Here is a 17,982-nt window from a genome sequence, read left to right as displayed (position 1 = left end):
GGCTGTTGCCTCGGGCTCCCAAGGATTATGAGGCCTCCTTCCTTCGGGACCAAATACAGCTGGGCAGCAGTAGTATTCAGTGGTTAAGAGCTCAGGTTTGAACACCCAGAAGACATAGGTTTGAAACTGATCAATAACCTTTACCTTAAATAAAGGCAAGGTCAACCTCTCTGAGCCTCAGTTTCCTGATTGGCTGGAAATGGGTTGACATAGCTCCTACCTCATAAACTTGTTGGGAGAACCCAACAGGATAAGAAACATAGATATGTGGTCTCGTGCCTGGCCCGTGTTTAGCCCCGAGAGAGTCACAGCCAAGGATTGGGAATAAACTAAGGTGAGGCCAAGGCTCTGATACCTTCAGCCTGGGGACTCTCTGGTGCTGTGATTCATGCTCAGTGGTCTCCATTTCCTGGGAAGACCAGAATGGCCAGGATAGGGAGTGTCTTCTTGGCCAAGGTTCCAGCTCAGGGCTTTACCTCTTCTCTACCATGAGGCAAAAGTGCCTCTAATCAGAGGGTCTCTTCCCAGTAAGGTGAGATCATGCATTCATCCAGCAAACATTTGTGTCCTTCACTTTCTCTTCAGCCTCAGTGAACTTGAGCCCCGGAGACCCCCGATGGATTGGAGCCTGGTGGCTGGGCCTGCTCATTTCCTCAGGCTTCTTGGTTCTCACCTCCTTCCCCTTTTTCTTCTTTCCTCGTGCAATGTCCAGAGGAACAGAGGTAAGGTTCAGAGAGCCCACAACTCTACCTATAGGAGTTTAAGAAAGGGAGGTGAGAGCAGCTGAGAAGCGGCAGCAAGTTAGGCAAATTCTGGGTGAAATCTAAATGGATCTCAAGATGCAGAACTTCTCAGAGGCTTTGGGAAGTGAGAGTGCAGGAGAATCTACAAAAGATGGTATCTCATCAGTGTGCACTTCCCTGTGATACATCCAGGGATGTGGTTCAGGAAACACTGAGCTCATCTACACTGGGATAAAAAGGGAAGAGCCAATGAAAACTGAGTATATGACCTGGTGCAGCTGACGGTTGTATTGCATTGGGCCCATCGTGTCTGAGCCCGAAGCACTGAGAAAGCAGGGAGTGCTTGCTTGTGCTGAGGAGGGTGAGGGTGGGCTGAGGGAGGCGCACAGTTTGAGCAGACTGACCTTCCACAAACCTTTCAGTCTTGTCTGTTGGGAAGGGAAATCAGAGAAGAGTGAGAATGGAAAACAGAGATGGGAAGTGTGGGTGGGCACTTGGATGTTAGGCTGACGGGTCTAGAACCTGTTCTGATCCCATGAAGTTCTGGGGTGCTGCAGTGATGGGGTTACCAGTCAGGTGGCAACATGGCAGTTGGGTTGAGGTTGGGGTTCAGGAAGGAGGGGAGACTGGAAATCTGAAGAGGCCAGTGTAGAGATAGGGGAGGCAGAGGAGGGCCAGGGAATGGCTATGGCGGCTGAGGCCAGGGCGGGGATAGAAGTTCTTGGAGGCGCTGCTGAGAAGGACTCGGCAGCAACCTGGATCAGAGGAGAGGAGGGGCTCCCGTTAGTGCCAAGGTTTTGAACCAGATGCAGAACTTGGCATTTGGCACTGAGATGTATGAGATCTTGGCCTAGCCTTGGGAGGATGGGCTGGGATAGGAGGATATGGCCCTGTTTTGGGGGAAAACTTCAGAGGTTGGCAGCACGTCGTGGTGTTTGGGGGGTCAAGCACACCTGTGTGTGAACCCAGCCCTGCTACTTATAAACTAGATGAGTGCTTTTAGGCATGTTTCCTTATCCCTAAGTTTCCACTCCTTTGAAATCCTGGAGATGGAGTAGGTGTCTCAGAAGGGGGTTGTGAGGGGTGGGACCATGCGTCTGGAACACTAGGCACAGTGCCCAACATGGAGCAAGTGCAGATGAATGGCAGCTCCTGTGCTGGGTGTTGAGTTCCGGGGGAGGAAACTGACAGCGTCAGAGCTGAGGGGCCTCGCGTCTGAGTGGTGGTTTGGAGCCATGTCCGCTGAGTTCCAAAGAGGTAGGAGAGTTCACTGAGATGAGGTAACATGTATGCACAGAAGGTTCAGGCCCAGGGCCAGGATGGAGCTCTGAGCAGGACCCAACTTTGGGCCCAGAAGGAAGAAGGGCCCCCATCGAGGAGAGAGAAAAAGAGAGCTGGAAGCAGAGACCTTCTAGACTAGAGTGTCTCGGAAGCCCACGGCCCCTGGACTCTGCAGACAGGGAAGAATTGTGGCCACAACAGGCAGGCAAGGGTTGGGATCCAGTCAGACCCTTTTTGGCAACAGTTGTGGGAAGGGTAGATGTGAAATACTATGCCCAGAGACATGTTGAGAGGCATCAGCATGGAAGCACTCTGGTCCACAGCCAAAGCACTGGGCTCACTGACAGACAGGTGGCATTTACTTCAAGAGACTATTCTCTGGACAACTCCTGCACTCACACCTGGGGCAGCTCCATGCTGCCCAGCCCTGAGCCACTGAGACCAAAAGGGTCAAGGGTCTAGGAAGTGTGGCTGCAGGGAGCCTGGGCCATTAACACTCATCTCCTTTGCTGCCTTCAGAGGTCTCCTGCCATAGCGGACGAGGCGGGCAAGATGAAGGCCAAGCCAGGAGGCTCCCTGGTGGATTTCATTAAACGTAACTGACTGACCTGGCAAAGCCCTGGGTGGACTGGCTTGGGTGGGGTGGGGGGAGGGGCATCAGGGAGTACCCGAGCCCATATGGTATTGTGTGTAATAGGGCGTTAAGAGCAGGTGGTCTGTAACTGGCCCATCTCACTGGAGGGGTTCTGCCCGCAGACAGATTCCAGCAGAGCCAGCCCCACCCATGTTCTTTCTCCTCCCTTCACATGGAGGTGGCTGTCAAGTGAGGCGAATGTCTCCACTGTTAGTCTGTCTATCCACCCGCTGCCTGATTTCTTCCAGACACAGTCTCATTTTATTTAACCCATGGACATGTTGAGTGAATGTCTGAGAGGCTCAGTGCCCCTGGACAGGCCACCGAACTCCTTGGTGCCCAGATTCTGCCCTGCGGAAGAGGAGCGCTGTGTGGAGGGAGGAGGCAGGCAGTGGCCAGCGTCAGTGCTCCCTGATGACCGCGGCCCTCGAAGGCCTGGCCCCTGATGGCAGTCTGTTTGCAGGCTTCCCCCGCATCTTCCTGAGGCTCCTAATGAACCCACTCTTCATGCTGGTGGTCCTGGCTCAGTGCACCTTCTCCTCCGTCATCGCTGGCCTCTCCACGTTCCTCAACAAGTTCCTGGAGAAGCAGTATGGTGCCTCCGCAGCCTACGCCAACTTCCTTATCGGTGAGTCCCAGTCAGACCAGATGCACAGGAGCCAGAGGAGGACTTGCCCAGGAGAACGAATTTTAAGGACAAGTTTCTTCATTAACATTCTAGAGTGCCTTTAGCAGATATCTGGGATCCCTTTCATTCCAGGCTAGGGGCTGCCTTCCTCCCTGTCAGAGGGGCTGGAAGCCTGGCAGCCCCCATCATCGGGGGCAACAGAGGAAAGAGCATCAGTTTGGTGTTAGGTAAAGTGTTCCTGGTCTTGTTCCTTCTTCTCAAGGACTTGACGACATTTACTTGGGAGGGAGGAGTATGTGACCCAGGGGTTCTCAGCTCTGGCTGCACTTTAGGCTCCCCCGCAGAGCTTTAGATAATGCAGATGCCCAGGCCCCGCACTCTGTCAGTGAAATCAGAGTCTCTGGGTGGGGCCCAGCTTTGGGGTGTTTTGCCAGTGAGGTTGAGGAGCACTGATGTGGTCCCATCAAGTATCCAAGTGAATTACTGGGCCCAATCCACAGGTGAGCTTGACTGTATAGATGGGGCACGGCGGTCAGGGTGTGAACCCTGATGTCCTGTGTGGCCCTTGGCTGTGACCTTACCCCTCTAGCCTTAGGCCTCTGACTAGCAGGCAGAGGGTACCACCAGAGCCTTGCTTATCCCTTGTGGTCACACTGAGGATGCAATGAGGGGTCAGGCAAGGAAGGGCACTAAATAAATGCTCATTCAACCCACTTCTGTCTGACTGCAAGGGTCCCACTTCCTTCTTTATTCTTTGCACAGGCAGGATAATCTTCTAGGTCAAGATCACTCTGTGGATGTGCCTGGAAAACAGTAAATGCTCGAGTAATGTCAGGCAGCACATTGTAACGGAACCTATCAAATGTTCCTTCAGGAACTGTGCCCCTTCTTCACGGTCCAGCTCGGTGTCTGTGCCCACACACACTCCCAGGCCTGTGCACACAGACCAGCCTCTCTCTCTCTCTCTTTCATACACACACTCTCTCGCCTCTCCCCACCCCACCCTCCAGGTGCTGTGAACCTCCCTGCTGCAGCCTTGGGGATGCTGTTTGGAGGAATCCTCATGAAGCGTTTTGTTTTCTCTCTGCAAACCATTCCCCGTGTGGCTGCCATCATCATGACCATCTCCATCATCCTTTGTATCCCTCTCTTCTTCATGGGGTGCCCCACCCCGGTCGTGGCGGAGGTCTACCCACCCAGGTAATGGGAATGCGGGGTGAGAAGATACCCTTTGCTGAGGCCAGAGCCTGGATCTGGCTACCATACCTCCTCCTTTCTGCTTCCTCAACTCTCTTCTCTCCTTTTTCCCTTTTGATCTAATCTCTTATGTGAATACTTAGAACACTGGGTCTTGAATAAAATGATGAATTATAATAAATCAGAAGGTCCTACTGGACCACCAGCAGTCAAGGTGAGGGTTCTGTTTTGTCTTGATTTGTTTTTTGGGTTTTGTTTTAAATACCAAAAACTAATTATTTTGGTTTTGGGATGAATCTGAGGGGCTGTGAGCCTCAGGAACCAGGAAATAGGCTATGTTTAGCACCAGCTTCATGCCAGCTAGAACTACAGAGTCTCATTGAGCTGCTAAAGAAAGACGAGAGGAGACTTGAAAAGATCTGGAAAAGAACAATGAAAGTGATGGCAGACTTAAAAATAAGGGCAGGCAAGGGAGAGGGCAGGGAAACTAGACTTGTTGGTTCACATACAGCAACAGGTCCTAATTGTAAGTCTGGCTTTCTGTTTAAGAAGAGATTTAGAAGCTTGTGAAGGGGGGACACTGAGCAGGGAGCATTTAAAATGTTTTATTTCTAGGTGCTACCTTTCAACCCCTTCTTCTGTTAAACTTTGCCTAATGTGGTTACAACATTTGGAGATGCCACACCTTTCAGCCTTGGTGTTTTCTCCATCTTTCTCTTTGAAATAACCTCTTCTGTCTTTGGTGGGGAAGGAGAGATGGGGTGAGCAGGAGGGGAGGGTTGCTGGGGATGGGGACCCCCTGGCTGGTATCGGTCTTCTGCAGGCTGACTGTAGATTGAGAGAAGCTGGGCAGGCCCTGGGCCTATCTGGGGGCTTTCACTAGGAGTTACAGGAGTCAGCACAGGGCTTTGTCATCAGGCTGGGTTCTAGTGTTGTCCCTGCCCTTACTAGTTGGGGAAAATTGCTTAACTTATCTAATCTTCAGTGTTCTTATCCATAAAGAAAAGCATTGTAATTATAGAATTACTATAATGACGTGCATGAAAAGCCCCTGGGCGCCATGCCTGGCACAGAAGAGACGCCCCGTTAATGTTAACTATCATCAGTATAACTATTTTTAGCAGAGCTCTGGCCTGTGGTTTGTCAGCCCTATCCCAACCGTCTCCAAGATCATGGATATCAATATGAAGAATGGTGGGAATAGTGAGGTCAGCTCGTGAAATCTCACTGGTGGAAGCTCAGGGAGACAGAGGGCCCTGGGCGACATCTGCATAGCCCTAGAGACAGCAGCCATCAAGACCCTGGATTGCTTCAAGGGGCCCAGCCCATCCCCCAGTCTGAGCCCAGGTAGAGGAGAAGGGAAGGGGAATATTGCCTGTGACATTTGCATAGCATCTGCTGTCTCCGTCATCAGAGTCCTGGGTGGTTATTTGTCTCGACCACTTCTGCAGCGGGGGGTTTGCCAACCAAGCCCTTCTGACCAGCGGTTGGTGGGTGTGGGCTCCCAGTGGCAGAAGGAACAGAGAAGTGCCATGAGCACCAACTAGCAGCCAGTTCACCATTGGGCCCAGTAGGCATGATTCAGACCCCAGGGTGGTGCTGGCCCAAGACAGAGCCTCATAGGCACGCTGAGCAGACGGGAACTCGCACTGGGCCAGAACGGGGAGGTTTTCCTTTGGTCTTGCTTTGTTTGAGTCCCTGTTTCCTGTGTTTCTGGCAGCACATCAAGTTCTATATACCCGCAGCCGCCTGCCTGCCGCAGGGAGTGCTCGTGCCCGGACTCCATCTTCTACCCGGTCTGCGGAGACAATAGGGTCGAGTACCTCTCCCCATGCCACGCGGGCTGCAGCCACGTCAACCTCAGCACCATAGCCTCCAAGCAGCAGGTAAGGGCAGGAGGAGCCCTGGAGGGTCCCTGCGCTCAGTGTGTGCCCTCCAAGACGGCTTCTTGGCTCCAGGATGGGCAGGGCACCAACCACACCATCCTTATTGCCCCCATCCTGGTCTCCAGGCCTTGCTCTCCCTCTCTCTACCTGCCTTTCCCTAAGGTCATGACTAGATGCCTACAACCAGAAGTTGATTAAAGGTTGGCCAGTGTTCAACAGATGCTCATTCCTGAGGCTCAGGGCAGAAATCAGCCAGAGCACTCCTTCAGCAGAGGCCTTCCGGTCTCATCCCAATGGGTCCTAATGGGCATTTTTGGCTCCTGCCTCCTGGCTGTGTACTAAAACACATGGATAGGCCCAGAAAAATCAAGGGCAGAGGGTCCTCTGGGATGTGCACTTGGGAAGGTTTGAGCTGGAAGTGGTGATCAAGGGCATTATGTTCACCCACTCAGCTCCCAGGTGTGGCCACACAGCTGACCCAAAGTCATGCAGTTACTAAGGGGCGGATCTGAGTCTAGAACCCAGGACTGTGCCCCCATCTGGAGGTGCATCTGTTCAAGGTCATGTATTTCCTGGCTACCAGCCTTCCACGTGTGCAGCCCACATTCACTAGTTCACTTGGAGAGGTCCTGTCAGCCCTCTGAGCGCTATGGCTCCTGGCCTTCGAGGATCAGCCAGCAGCAAACTAACTCGGGTCAATTCAACAAATAACCAACACCCGACACGGCTACACATGCTGAGGATTCAGTGGTGAACCCATCAGACAAGGTTCTGCTCTCGTGGGGTTCACATTCTATCAAATACATGCACAATTTAGTTTTAGGAAATAACTCATGCCATCAAGAAACTTAATGGACAGAGTGTGTCTGGGGGACCTCCCTGAGTGGGTGACATTAGAACTGAACTGCCAGAAGAAAACCCTAGAAAGACCCTAGGTGAAGCATTCCCACTGAAGGAACAGCGAATGCAAAGCCCCCAGGCATGGATGCGCCGGGCATGGGAGAAAAGAGAGAAGGCCCAGGCTGGTGCTGAAAGGAGCGTCTCAGCCAGGCAGCAGGCCAGGTCTAGGAGTCAGTCGAGTGTTCTTTTTCCTAAGAGCAGTGGGAAGTCTGTGAAGTCTCCCTAAGGAGCGGAATGCACCTCATTCCCTTGAGCCTGTATGGAGGTCGTGGGCAAGGCTAGCCCCCACTTGACCTCCTCCTGAGGATGAGGGAAGGCTGCTTCCACGGCGCCTCTGTGTGCAGAGCAGCGTGAGTCTCAGGCCGACGGAGAACAGGGAGCTTGGACAACGTGTCCCTTTAGTCACCTTCTGGCCAGAGGAGGTTTCTGTGGTTTTCTTATCTTTATTACTTACCTCTGACTCATCTACTTCCAGAAATAATCTTGACAAGTTTCCAACAACAGCACAAGTCATCACCACTAGCATACTATCAAGGAAAAAATAGAAAATTATAAGAAAACTATGGAAGTAGCAGCCATATTATATATAACATTACTGAGCTTCCTAGCAGCGGAAATAAAGAAGGTGCATAGTTCTTGTTGTCTGGTAGAAGAAAGCACACTAGCTCACTAGTCCCAATCCTGGCTTTATAGCTGCTTTGACACTTAAATGGGTCTCAGCTAGTCCATCAGATACTGTGAAGGGGGTGGTGGCTGAGTTGGACAATAGTGTTAAGCCATATGGACTTGCAGGCTTGAGACGGGCACCTCCTTCTCTAGGGGCCTTCACAGGTAGGAGGATTCCTCTCTGGCAAAGGTCCCGGCAGATGAAGAGCTCAGTGGATTCCATTGTGTTTCCTCTGTTGTCTCCTATTTGTACCTTCCTCACTGTCCCTGCATAAACACACAAACAGCGACTCACAAAACCATGGCAGGGGACAGGGGAGTGAGGGTGATGGGGGAGAGGGGAGAGATAGGGAACAGAGGGGGAGCATCTGGCTCAGAGAAGAGCCTTCCCAGCCCCTGGTCCCAAGTTGGGCTTGCGTCACTCACCTGGCATTAGGACCCTGCCTGTGCTGAAGTGGGTGTAACTGCTGGAGGAGCCCAGCCCACTCCAGGCGGCTGGTTTTGGTGAAAATGTTTTGCATGGCCAAATAGTGGCCAGAAGTGGAATCCACGGGACACCTTGAAACACTGAGCTGATCTCTTCTCCCACCTCCGAATCCAGCCTCACCCAGTTCCCCAGGGGACCTGGAGGGCAGAGGGTTAAAACCTGAGGGACTGTAGGGCAACAATGGGTGCATGTGTTTGATGTGTGTGCAAGCAACATAATGACAACACATTTTTTCTTTTTTCTTCTCTCCCCTTTTCAAGATCTACTTGAACTGCAGCTGTGTGACCGGGGGATCTGCTTCAGCGAAGACAGGATCGTGCCCCATCCCCTGTGCCCACTTCCTGCTCCCGACCATCTTCCTCATCTCCTTCGTGGCCCTCATCGCCTGCATCTCCCACAACCCCCTCTACATGATGGTTCTGCGGTGAGTGCGCCTCCGTCCCTGCCTTCGCCTTTGCTTTGTGTCCAGCCGCCCATTTGTCATCTCTACTCCTTTTCCTGGTCCTCAGAGCCCTTTGAACACGATGTACAATGCTCTTTGGATAAGAAATAGGGAGAGACACTAACACAACAGCACCTGGGCCCCGCCCGTGCCGGGCTGTGTGCAGAGCCCCTCACCGCGTCTCCCTCTCCCGCAGCCCTGTGGTGTCCCCACTCTGCACGTGGGAGACCACTGGCCCAGGACGGCAGAGCTGGGAACAGCTGAGCCATGTGCCAGAGCCAGGCCACCCGGCTCCACAATGCAGAAATGCCTGTCGATTCACTTATTTTTAAATCCTAAAAGAACTGAGAGGAGGGAGGAGAATTCAGTTGGATGCATGAAATCGGGGATGGAAAACTGGGACAGTTCCAGAGACAGAGCGAAAGCTCTGGGAAAGGATGAAAATGAGAAAAGTGCAGTGACTGGGAGCCAGGACTCAGTGCTCAGGTCAAAAAGGAAAGACGGACTGGGATGGGGGTGGGGGGAGGGCACAGGTGTCCTGTTACCGTGGCCCCTGGAGGAGGTCTTGAGCTTTTGACAGGGAATGACCCTTCCTTCACCTCACTCTCTGCAAAGGAGAAAACAACATTTCAACCAAATTCACCTCACCCACCCCTGCCTGCTTCCCACCTGTCCTCACCTGCCTCACAAGCAGAGAAGGAAAAACACAGAATTTCATGCTGGCTTCGAGGGTCTAAGGCCCCGCTCTGCCACACACTGGTCGAATGTCTCTGGGTGTTGCCACTCTTGCTGAGTGTCAGTTTCCTCATTTATGAAAGTGGGTTAATAATATGGACCTCAAAAGGTTGGTGGACAGGATTATATGGTAAATTGCTTTGTAAATGCAAGGTGCTCTACATATTGGTTAATTATTACTATTAACCACATAATAATAATAGTTGTTATTATTATTAACAGCTAGTTAGGTGCCAGTGACCTATTTTCCCCAGATGCCTAGGTGATAAGGAAGAAGCAGAAGCAGTCACTTGTCAGGGTCTGGGATTTTACCCTCTGTACAAGTTAACTCGAAAACTCCAAGCTCCTATTCTGCTACTGTTTCAAGGATGCTGGCAGAAGACAGGACACTCCTGGGTCAAAGGCCAAGGACTTTGTTCCTCATAGCACAGCAAGGAGCATGGACCTCATGCTGTGTCATCAGTCCTTGCCCCTCAAGTCCTAGGGGCTGACACGGAGGTGCCCAGTGTATGTTTCCTAGGCAGCAGGTGTATGTCGCAGCTGAGGAACACTGAGCTTGGGAGAGCCACCGCTTCTGTGGACCAAGGCTGCCCTTGGTCTAGGGGGAGATTTGTCCTCCTGGTTCCAGGTTGCTCATTGCAACCACAAGCCTGAGAAGTGGTCCAGGAAAGGAGCAGCCAGGACCCTGCTTTCTCAGCATCCTTCTCAAGAACATGTAGGGTGCTCGGAGCCCACAGCACAGTGCCTCTCCCAACACTGGCATCACCCTCTTCTCTGCTGCTCCCTGTCCCGTGCATTCTAAGGATCTGCACTTTCACCTAAACCTCTTGAGGGACCTCCCTTCTTGCACCCCAAGTCAGATGGACCGTGGAAGACACTAACCCTAAGAAAAATCTGTGGGTGACCCTGACGAGGAGAAGGGACAGGATGAGGAAATTTCACGGGGATGGGAGGTAGTCCCTGTCAGACCACATACATCCCAGAGGACCTCTGTCAAACCCCAGGGACGGGGCAGTCATGGGGGAAAGCATCATTTCAACCACAGGATAGGCTTTTCCAGAAAAATCTCCCCCTTCCAGTCTAGTCAGGGGCTGGAGTGAAACTGGAGAAGAGGGCCCAGGACCCCAAAATGGACTAAAGCTAAATCCCACTGGGAAGCTTGAAAGAATGGATGCTACTTAGTGTGAAGAAGGTGAGGCTTCAAGAGGACTTTGTAGGAGGCCTGGGCAGTATCAGTCCTGGTCCCCAGTGGGCATGGGGTTACCAGCAGGGAGTGAAGTTTCACGGAAAACGTGGAAGCAGAGAGAGTGGCCAGAAAGCCAGCATTCATTCAGGATTTAAGGGGGCAGAGACCCAAAAGGGCTCAAGATCTCCATCAAAAGTCAAATGAGGGTGCCCAGGTCCCAGTCAGTGGAGCATCCAGGGGAATCTGCCCAGGGATGAGGGCCGAGGCATCTGTTATGGATCAGGCCATCGGAGGGATCTGTAGGCTCAAGGGGAGCAGACATTAGACTGAGATGTGAGACCCTTCCCACTGTGGGGGAAGGTCCCCAGCAGATGCCTCAGTCCCCTGCTATACCCCAGTGAGCATTGCCCTCACCGGGCCACCCCTCACAGATGCTAGGTCCCTTTCCCGTTTACTTCTAGTTCCCTTCCTTGCTGTCTCCAAAGCCCCAAATGCTTTTCCCCAACAAGCACCCACAGAGGAGTGTGTGTGCTCACAGCACAAAGAAGCCAGGTGCCTCTGCTGCCCAGCTCCTGGTCCCTCACCTTGCGTTTGGGGCAGGCAGCCAGGAGCTGGCCAGCGGGAGGCCCCACCCACCACTAGCCCTGGTGCATGAGGAAGCCTTCCATGCCTTCTGGGATGGCCTGGCAGGACCACCTCCAGATACAGCCCCCTGTCTCTCTGAATCTCCTTCCTCAGCCAAATACTTTTCCACTTTTGCAGGAAGAAGCGGGAGGGTCAGGACTGGCTGCCTAATTTGCAGGACCCAGTGCAAAATGAAAACGCCAGGCTCCCAGTTCCAAAACTATGAAGAAGTTTGAGACAATCACAGCAGAGCATTAAACCAAATAGCCTTGCCGAGGGCGCATCCCTTTGAGGCTGCACAGGCTGCACACCCAGAAAGCTGCCCCCAGATAGAGGATTCTTTTAGTCACACACAGAAGCCAACAGCCCAGGGCCCTAATTACACTGTGCATCGGACTGCCTTTTATTGCTACAAAACAGGTTGTCAGACCTGCTGCTATGAAAATATGCTTCATCACCCTTTCCACTTCCAGCCCCTTCTGCCCATTACCCCTTGAAGGGGGCGGGGCCCAGGGCAGCCCCCAAAATCAGAAACACCAGTAGTTCTCAAACTTGAGGTGCATCAGAATCCCCTGGAGGGCCTCACACAACACACAGATCACTAGGCCCTGCCTCCAGGGTATCTGACTGTTAGGTCCAGGGTGGGGCCTGGGGACCTGCATTTCTAACAAGTTCCCAGGGGATGTTGACACTGCTGGTCCAGCGATCAAGGTGTGAGAACCACTGATACAAACCACGGAAGCACTTGGCCAGGGCGAACCCCGTCTGCCAGTCTGCTGAGGCCGGCTGCCCCGACCCCTGCCGAGGGAAGGCGCAGCCCGGAGTCCTCCTGCTGCTCACTTGCTGTTTTCCCTTTGCAGTGTGGTGAACCAGGAAGAAAAGTCATTTGCCATTGGGGTACAGTTCTTGCTGATGCGCCTTCTGGGTAAGTGTCTGAGGCACCCCCTTTTTGAGGAGTGGCCCTGGGACATCTGAGGGGGATGCGGTGCAGCGTGGGGATGGGGAAAGTCCTCTCTCCTCTCTGTTGTACAGAGGAGGTGTGTGTGATCGGTGCAGCCCCAAATGCCGAGACCCTCTGTGGGCAGTTTCCTTGTTACTTGTGGTTAAAAAGACTTCATCTATGGCATTAATTCCAAACTGAATTATGTAAGAAAAGTGGACACAGCTGAGAATACCTAACAGAGAACTGAAGGCAGGTATCTTTTAATCTCTAAGAACTCTCCATCAGAATAAAACCTTACATTTCTGTCCCAGCCAGAATGACGGCTGAGCCCAGCCCTGACTTCCCGCCCGTTTTACAAAATTCACTCCTCCTACTGCCCTTCAGCAAAAGTTCCTCTGTGCATGTGGGGTCCTGTGCGAGGAAGCCCTGCCTGCCATCAGGCAGCCCAGAGCTGTGCTCACGTGGTCAGTAGTGCCCATGGGAAGGCCAGCCGCTTTTGGGAGCAGGGCACACCAGCCCTCCCCGGTGCATGGAGTGGAACCAGGCACCCGTGTGCGAGTCTCACTAGTACATTGCAGGCTCACTGCATGAACGCATACACTGACATGTCCCTTCTTAACACATCCTGGCACTAAATAAACACAAGGCACTAATACAGAGAGCCTTGCAGGGACACTGAGGAAAGGGACTGGATTCAACTGAAGATGTGTCTATCAAGGACCTAGTGGGCGCGCATTGAGCGGGAGGATGGCAATTGCAGTGGAGGGACTTCGGTTACTACCAAGTGTACTTTCCGACCTGGAACGCTGAACTCCTGCAGAGAGGCGCATTGCTCTCCAGGAGCCCGGTCTGCACTTGGCCCTGCAGCGTCTTCCATTATCATTCTGGGCTGTGCTGGGGATGTGACCTCCTGGGCCTGCTGAGTGGGAGCCTTTGCAGGGCCCTCACGCACCAAGGTTGGGTGAGGTGTTCAGATGATGAGGAATGAATCAACTTCAGCGACATTTCTTGGCTTTGGGCCACTTGCCCCTCTCGTCCCGATTCAGACCCTGTATTCAGACCCTGTATTACAAGCATAGAAGACTCAGGGCAGCGGGATCCACCCTGTTCTGGAGGTGCCATGGTCATGCCTGTTTTCATCTATAGCTCATTCATGACTTCCCATAAACCTCCACTGGGAAGGAAACCTTGCATTCTGCCCTGCCTGGCCAGCAGCGGGATGGGCTGCAACAGCCCCGGCCTGCCTCTTCCAGCCACCCTGCCTTTGTTTCTTTATACAAGCTCCATGTGCGACCATGTTAGAAAATGCAGGCCTGGGGGGGGATTCCATTCATCACCCAAGAATGCAATCCCACTCTGGGATTTTAAAAAAGAAAAGAGGACTTTGTACTTATAAACCCCAGCAAGTTTAAAATCACCCGCTGGGATTTGGTTGGACATTTTCTGGACTTTGTCTCTATTTAGGGAACACCATTGGAGGTCAGTCAGTCCTCGTGGCCAGTTTCAGGGTTTTTTTTTCACTGGGTAGAGAGGCTGGTTCCAGAAGCTTCCCACATATGGGTTGAGCCCCAAGCAGAAGACTGCAGCTTCTCACAGGGCCCTAAACAGAGTCTGGGAGCCTGTTCCCAGCACAGTGGTTCTGAGAATGGGATGGCTGGCCTGGGTGGGGACCCCTGACGGCCCCTCCCCAGTCCAGGGACTGCCTAGAACTGTAGCAAGCAATGGAGGGGCCATTCCAGGACATATAACAGCAGTAAGACATAGCCCCTGCTGGACCAGGTCACTACTCAGCTTTGAGTAAGTTTGGGGGCCCTGGGGTAGAGCCTTTGAGCAGCCAGGGTGTTGGGGTTCTTCTGGGGGTATTGCGTGAGCTTGGGATTCCAACCTCATAAACTAGGGCTTACAATCCAGCCCTGCCTCCTCTGACCTATGTGATAGTGAGCTCACCAAGCCACCTTCCTCCTCATTAAAATGAGAGCACCCACCCACTTCTAACTGTTGTAAGAACCTGAGGAGCTATTACCCTGAAGAGCCCCCTGCCACACTGCAGAGGTCAGCCATGTCCCCGTGGGACCAATCCCAAGTGTGGGGGCTGTGTTGTCTGTGAGCAGGATCAAGGTGACCTTACTCTGCCCTAAAAGGATCGCTTGGGTCTCTTTTCTCTTCTAAGCTCTAGAGAAAGAGGAATTTGGGCTCCACAGAAAGTTATTCTGCTTCCCAAAGTCACTGTGATTCCCAGGGGTGGGGCAGAGCTGTTCTCACACCTGTGACCTGCACAGGTGTTGGGGGGCTGGCTCCCCATCCTGCTGGGCACCTCTGCCTGCAGCTCCATGTGACCTGAGCTCTCTGAACTCTCTTCCCGCTGGTGCCAGCCTGGCTGCCCTCTCCAGCCCTCTACGGCCTCGCCATTGACTACGCCTGTATCCGGTGGAACTCGCAGTGCTCTGGCCAGCAAGGAGCCTGTGCCTACTACAACAACGACGCTCTCCGAGACAGGTGGGTGCCCAGCATGCCATGTGTCCCAGAGGCTGGCCCTCAAACCTGAGCAAAGGGCAGTCACCTATTTTGGTAGCTACTGTGGGGGGTTCAGGCGTCTGAGGCAGAACACCAGAGGAATGATGCCATAGACAGGAAGCAGGGGCCCCTCTGGTGACCCATATCTCAGGGCTCACAGAGAGACATCCAAGTAACAAGACCCAGGGGCTGCTCTGGGTGGCCCCCAATCTGCAATCCCCATAGGCCCCTGGGAGGGACAGCAACAGAAAGAAGTGTGTCAAAGGGGAAAAGGGTGGTTAGAGTCCAAGGGAGAGGACGTGGCTGTGGAATGATGAAGCTAGGCCACCTCCCACTGCTCGGACAGAGGTGGCCCCATCTCAGTTCCTAGAAGAGGCCAAGGACAGGCTTGCGTGGGTCTGAGCCCAGCTACAGTGCTACCGAGTTCTGCATCCCTTCTAGCCACCTCCCCTGTTGCCATCATCACACAGACCAGAAACAGCGGGGACAGGGGGTTGAGGGGCCTGGTTGCACCTGGGAACAGTGGCACAGTGGCACAGAGGCTGGGAAAGGGGTGGACCAAGGGGGCAGAGAGGAGGTGCCCCTCTTCTTCAGGCTTATTGGGAGGACAGGACCCTCAAGGCTGGTGGGGTTGCAGTGATGCCTTTGGCCCTCTAGGGGGCGGCAGTGCAAGGATGAAGACCAGAGCATTAGGCTCTGCCTACTCACTGGGAGGCTTGTATCCCTGTGGCTCAAAGGATTGAGGAAAATGGTCCCCACCTGGGTGGTGACAGGTCCTTCCCTGAGTGGTGACAACACAATCCCTGGGCCACTGTGAGAATGATGCTGCTCTTCCTGGAGGCCCTGGGACACAGGCTACAGAGCCTCCGCAGCCCCTCACCAGCCTTGTGTCCTCCTGCCCCACAGGTACCTGGGCCTGCAGGTGGGCTACAAGGTGCTGGGCACGCTGCTGCTCTTCTTCATCAGCTGGCGAGTGAAGAAGAACAAGGAATACAATGTGCAGGAGAAGGCTGCAGGCCTCATCTGACCCTTGACCCTTAACCCTTGGCCCGGAACCCTCCAGCTTCAGAGTGTGGACCTACCCTTCCACACCCGTCTGTATTTACTAATGTCAATATGTCATTTCCTTTTTGTTTTTTAAATAAGAAAACAACCCCAGTCACCATTTGCCTTCCCTGCCTCCTCCCAAAGGCCCCTACTCAGGGTTCCTTAGGGCCGCTGTGCTCCTGGGCTGGGTGGGCACAGCTGTGGGGCTGCGTCTTCCCTGGCTCCTTAAGAGGGAGCCCCACATGCCTGCACTCTCCTCAGTGCTGGGTCCTCCAGTGAGGATGCCCCCTCAGGCAGCCCTTGCCCTGACCGGTCCTGTGGGGGGTGGTTTCTGAGCAGAGAGAGAAAAGGGGTATCTGTCCAGAGAAAGAAGGAAGTGGGCTGAGTGGGCTAGGGGATGGGGGAGCCTGACTGTAGCCCCCTTTTGTATCTGGGTTCAGCATCAGCACAGAACCCAACAGGGTCCAGTTTCCCTCCTCTTCCATCCTTGCCTCCTGCCCCAAGAGACTACTTTGGAAGCTGCCGTGTTGGGAACTATGGCCAGCTGGTCCCCCCCAGTTACCCACACTCAGGCACTGGAGCAGGCACCAAGACACCCCAAGGACGGTCCTCTAAACACTGTTCACATTAATTCTAGACCCTTCTGTACGTGCGTCTGTGCATGTTTGTCTTTCTGGGGTATGTTTCAAACTAAGAAAGCCACACCACGGTGGAGACCTGAAGAAGTCAGTGAAATTGCCGTGGTGCCTGACCCCTCCTCCCCCACAGTGTGGGGACAAGACTCCTCATCTCAAAGGGATGGGAAGACCGTCTCCGAGTTTCCCTGGGACCTGAGGAGGCAGCTTCTCACCGCTTCCCCGTCTGGACTTCAGGTGCCACTGAATAAAGAGAAGCAGCCCGGGATGCCAGCAAAGCCAGTGACAAAGCCAAGGGAAGGCCACATGCTACCGGGCTGGATGGTGAGCTGCAGCCCTCAAGACAGGCTGGCGAGGCTGACTTTGGAGGTTTCAAGCACACTGGTATTCAGGGATGTTTCCTCAGCCCTGAGGGGTGGCGCCCTCTATGGGCCTGAGTGGAAAGACACTGCAGCCTGGCAGTAGAGGTCCAGAGTTAGAAGCCAACAAAGGAGGCCTTTTATCAATAAATATATTTACTGGACTTTGTGCAAGACAGTGTGAGTACACGGTTCTCCACTGAGCTTCACGGAGCTCCCACCTCTCCCCATCCACACTAGGGCTCCCTCCCAGACTGTGCTCCGAGGGCAGTGAGGGGATGGGGAAGGCAAAGCAGAAACCCAGAAATTGTCAACAGGATCTTGACCACCCATGCCTGCCCCTCAGACTGACCCTGCACCTGGCCCTTTGCCAGACAGAGGCCTGGCCGCACTGTGTCTTCCGGAGCCACTGGGTACGGGCCACTGCCACATGTGGATCCCGTGAGTGCCACTGCTCTTGGAAGACTCCTCCAAAGACATATCAGAAGCCACCTCCAGAAAGGCCAAAAAATGTATGGCCATGTCCAAACTGCCAAGAGACTGAACTCTGTGAAAGCCACTGTTACAATGGCCTCATTTCCAAAGCCAGCAGCCTTATTTCCAAAGACCTCACTCAGGGAGGAAGGCTCCATGCAGCCTCAGGGGCCAGTTTCAGCACTGAAAATGGTCCTGCTTGGAAAATGATTCCCTGCAACTAACCCTGGTCTTTCCTTCCTGCTGCAGTTTAAATTCTGAAGGCGCTGCCTTCAGCTAAGCTCATGAACAGTGAATGCCAACCTTCAGATCCTGGAAGATTGGTTGCCCTCCCAAGCCTTGATTCTGCTATGATATTGCTATGAATATATTATAATTTTGCTATTGACGTAAGTGGGTCGTGAATTTGTGCTGCCATGTGTATCGGCCAGAGCGCAGGCTGAACCTGCACCTTGTGGCCGGAGGAGACGTCTGCACCACAACCCGCAGGGGCCGTGGTCACAGGGATCAGAAATAATGCAGCTCTCAGCCCATTGACCTGGTACAGAGCAGGCAGCGGGTGCCTCTCGTTCCTTCAGGAAGCTCTGCGGGCCCCTGTCAA

The 17,982-nt window shown here is 53.5% G+C and overlaps 1 protein-coding gene across 1 annotated transcript in view; it reads left to right on the top strand.

The window, feature by feature from the left end:
* SLCO2A1 (solute carrier organic anion transporter family member 2A1) overlaps nucleotides 1–17,769 on the top strand; it is a 76,177-nt gene extending 58,408 nt beyond the window's left edge. The window contains exons 6-14 of the mRNA XM_028518324.2: nucleotides 586–722; nucleotides 2,544–2,619; nucleotides 3,122–3,286; nucleotides 4,297–4,486; nucleotides 6,204–6,369; nucleotides 8,683–8,846; nucleotides 12,270–12,334; nucleotides 14,725–14,848; nucleotides 15,773–17,769. Coding sequence (XP_028374125.1) covers nucleotides 586–722; nucleotides 2,544–2,619; nucleotides 3,122–3,286; nucleotides 4,297–4,486; nucleotides 6,204–6,369; nucleotides 8,683–8,846; nucleotides 12,270–12,334; nucleotides 14,725–14,848; nucleotides 15,773–15,893 — 1,208 coding nt within the window. The 3' untranslated portion in view covers nucleotides 15,894–17,769. The remainder of the gene's footprint in view (nucleotides 1–585; nucleotides 723–2,543; nucleotides 2,620–3,121; nucleotides 3,287–4,296; nucleotides 4,487–6,203; nucleotides 6,370–8,682; nucleotides 8,847–12,269; nucleotides 12,335–14,724; nucleotides 14,849–15,772) is intronic.
* Nucleotides 17,770–17,982: the final 213 nt, after the last annotated feature.

Source organism: Phyllostomus discolor, chromosome 7, assembly GCF_004126475.2.
Source record: "Phyllostomus discolor isolate MPI-MPIP mPhyDis1 chromosome 7, mPhyDis1.pri.v3, whole genome shotgun sequence".
In the NCBI taxonomy this organism is placed as follows: domain Eukaryota; kingdom Metazoa; phylum Chordata; class Mammalia; order Chiroptera; family Phyllostomidae; genus Phyllostomus; species Phyllostomus discolor.
The sequence above is the reverse complement of the archived record's forward strand: the minus strand, read 5'-3'. Positions and strand labels throughout refer to the sequence as shown.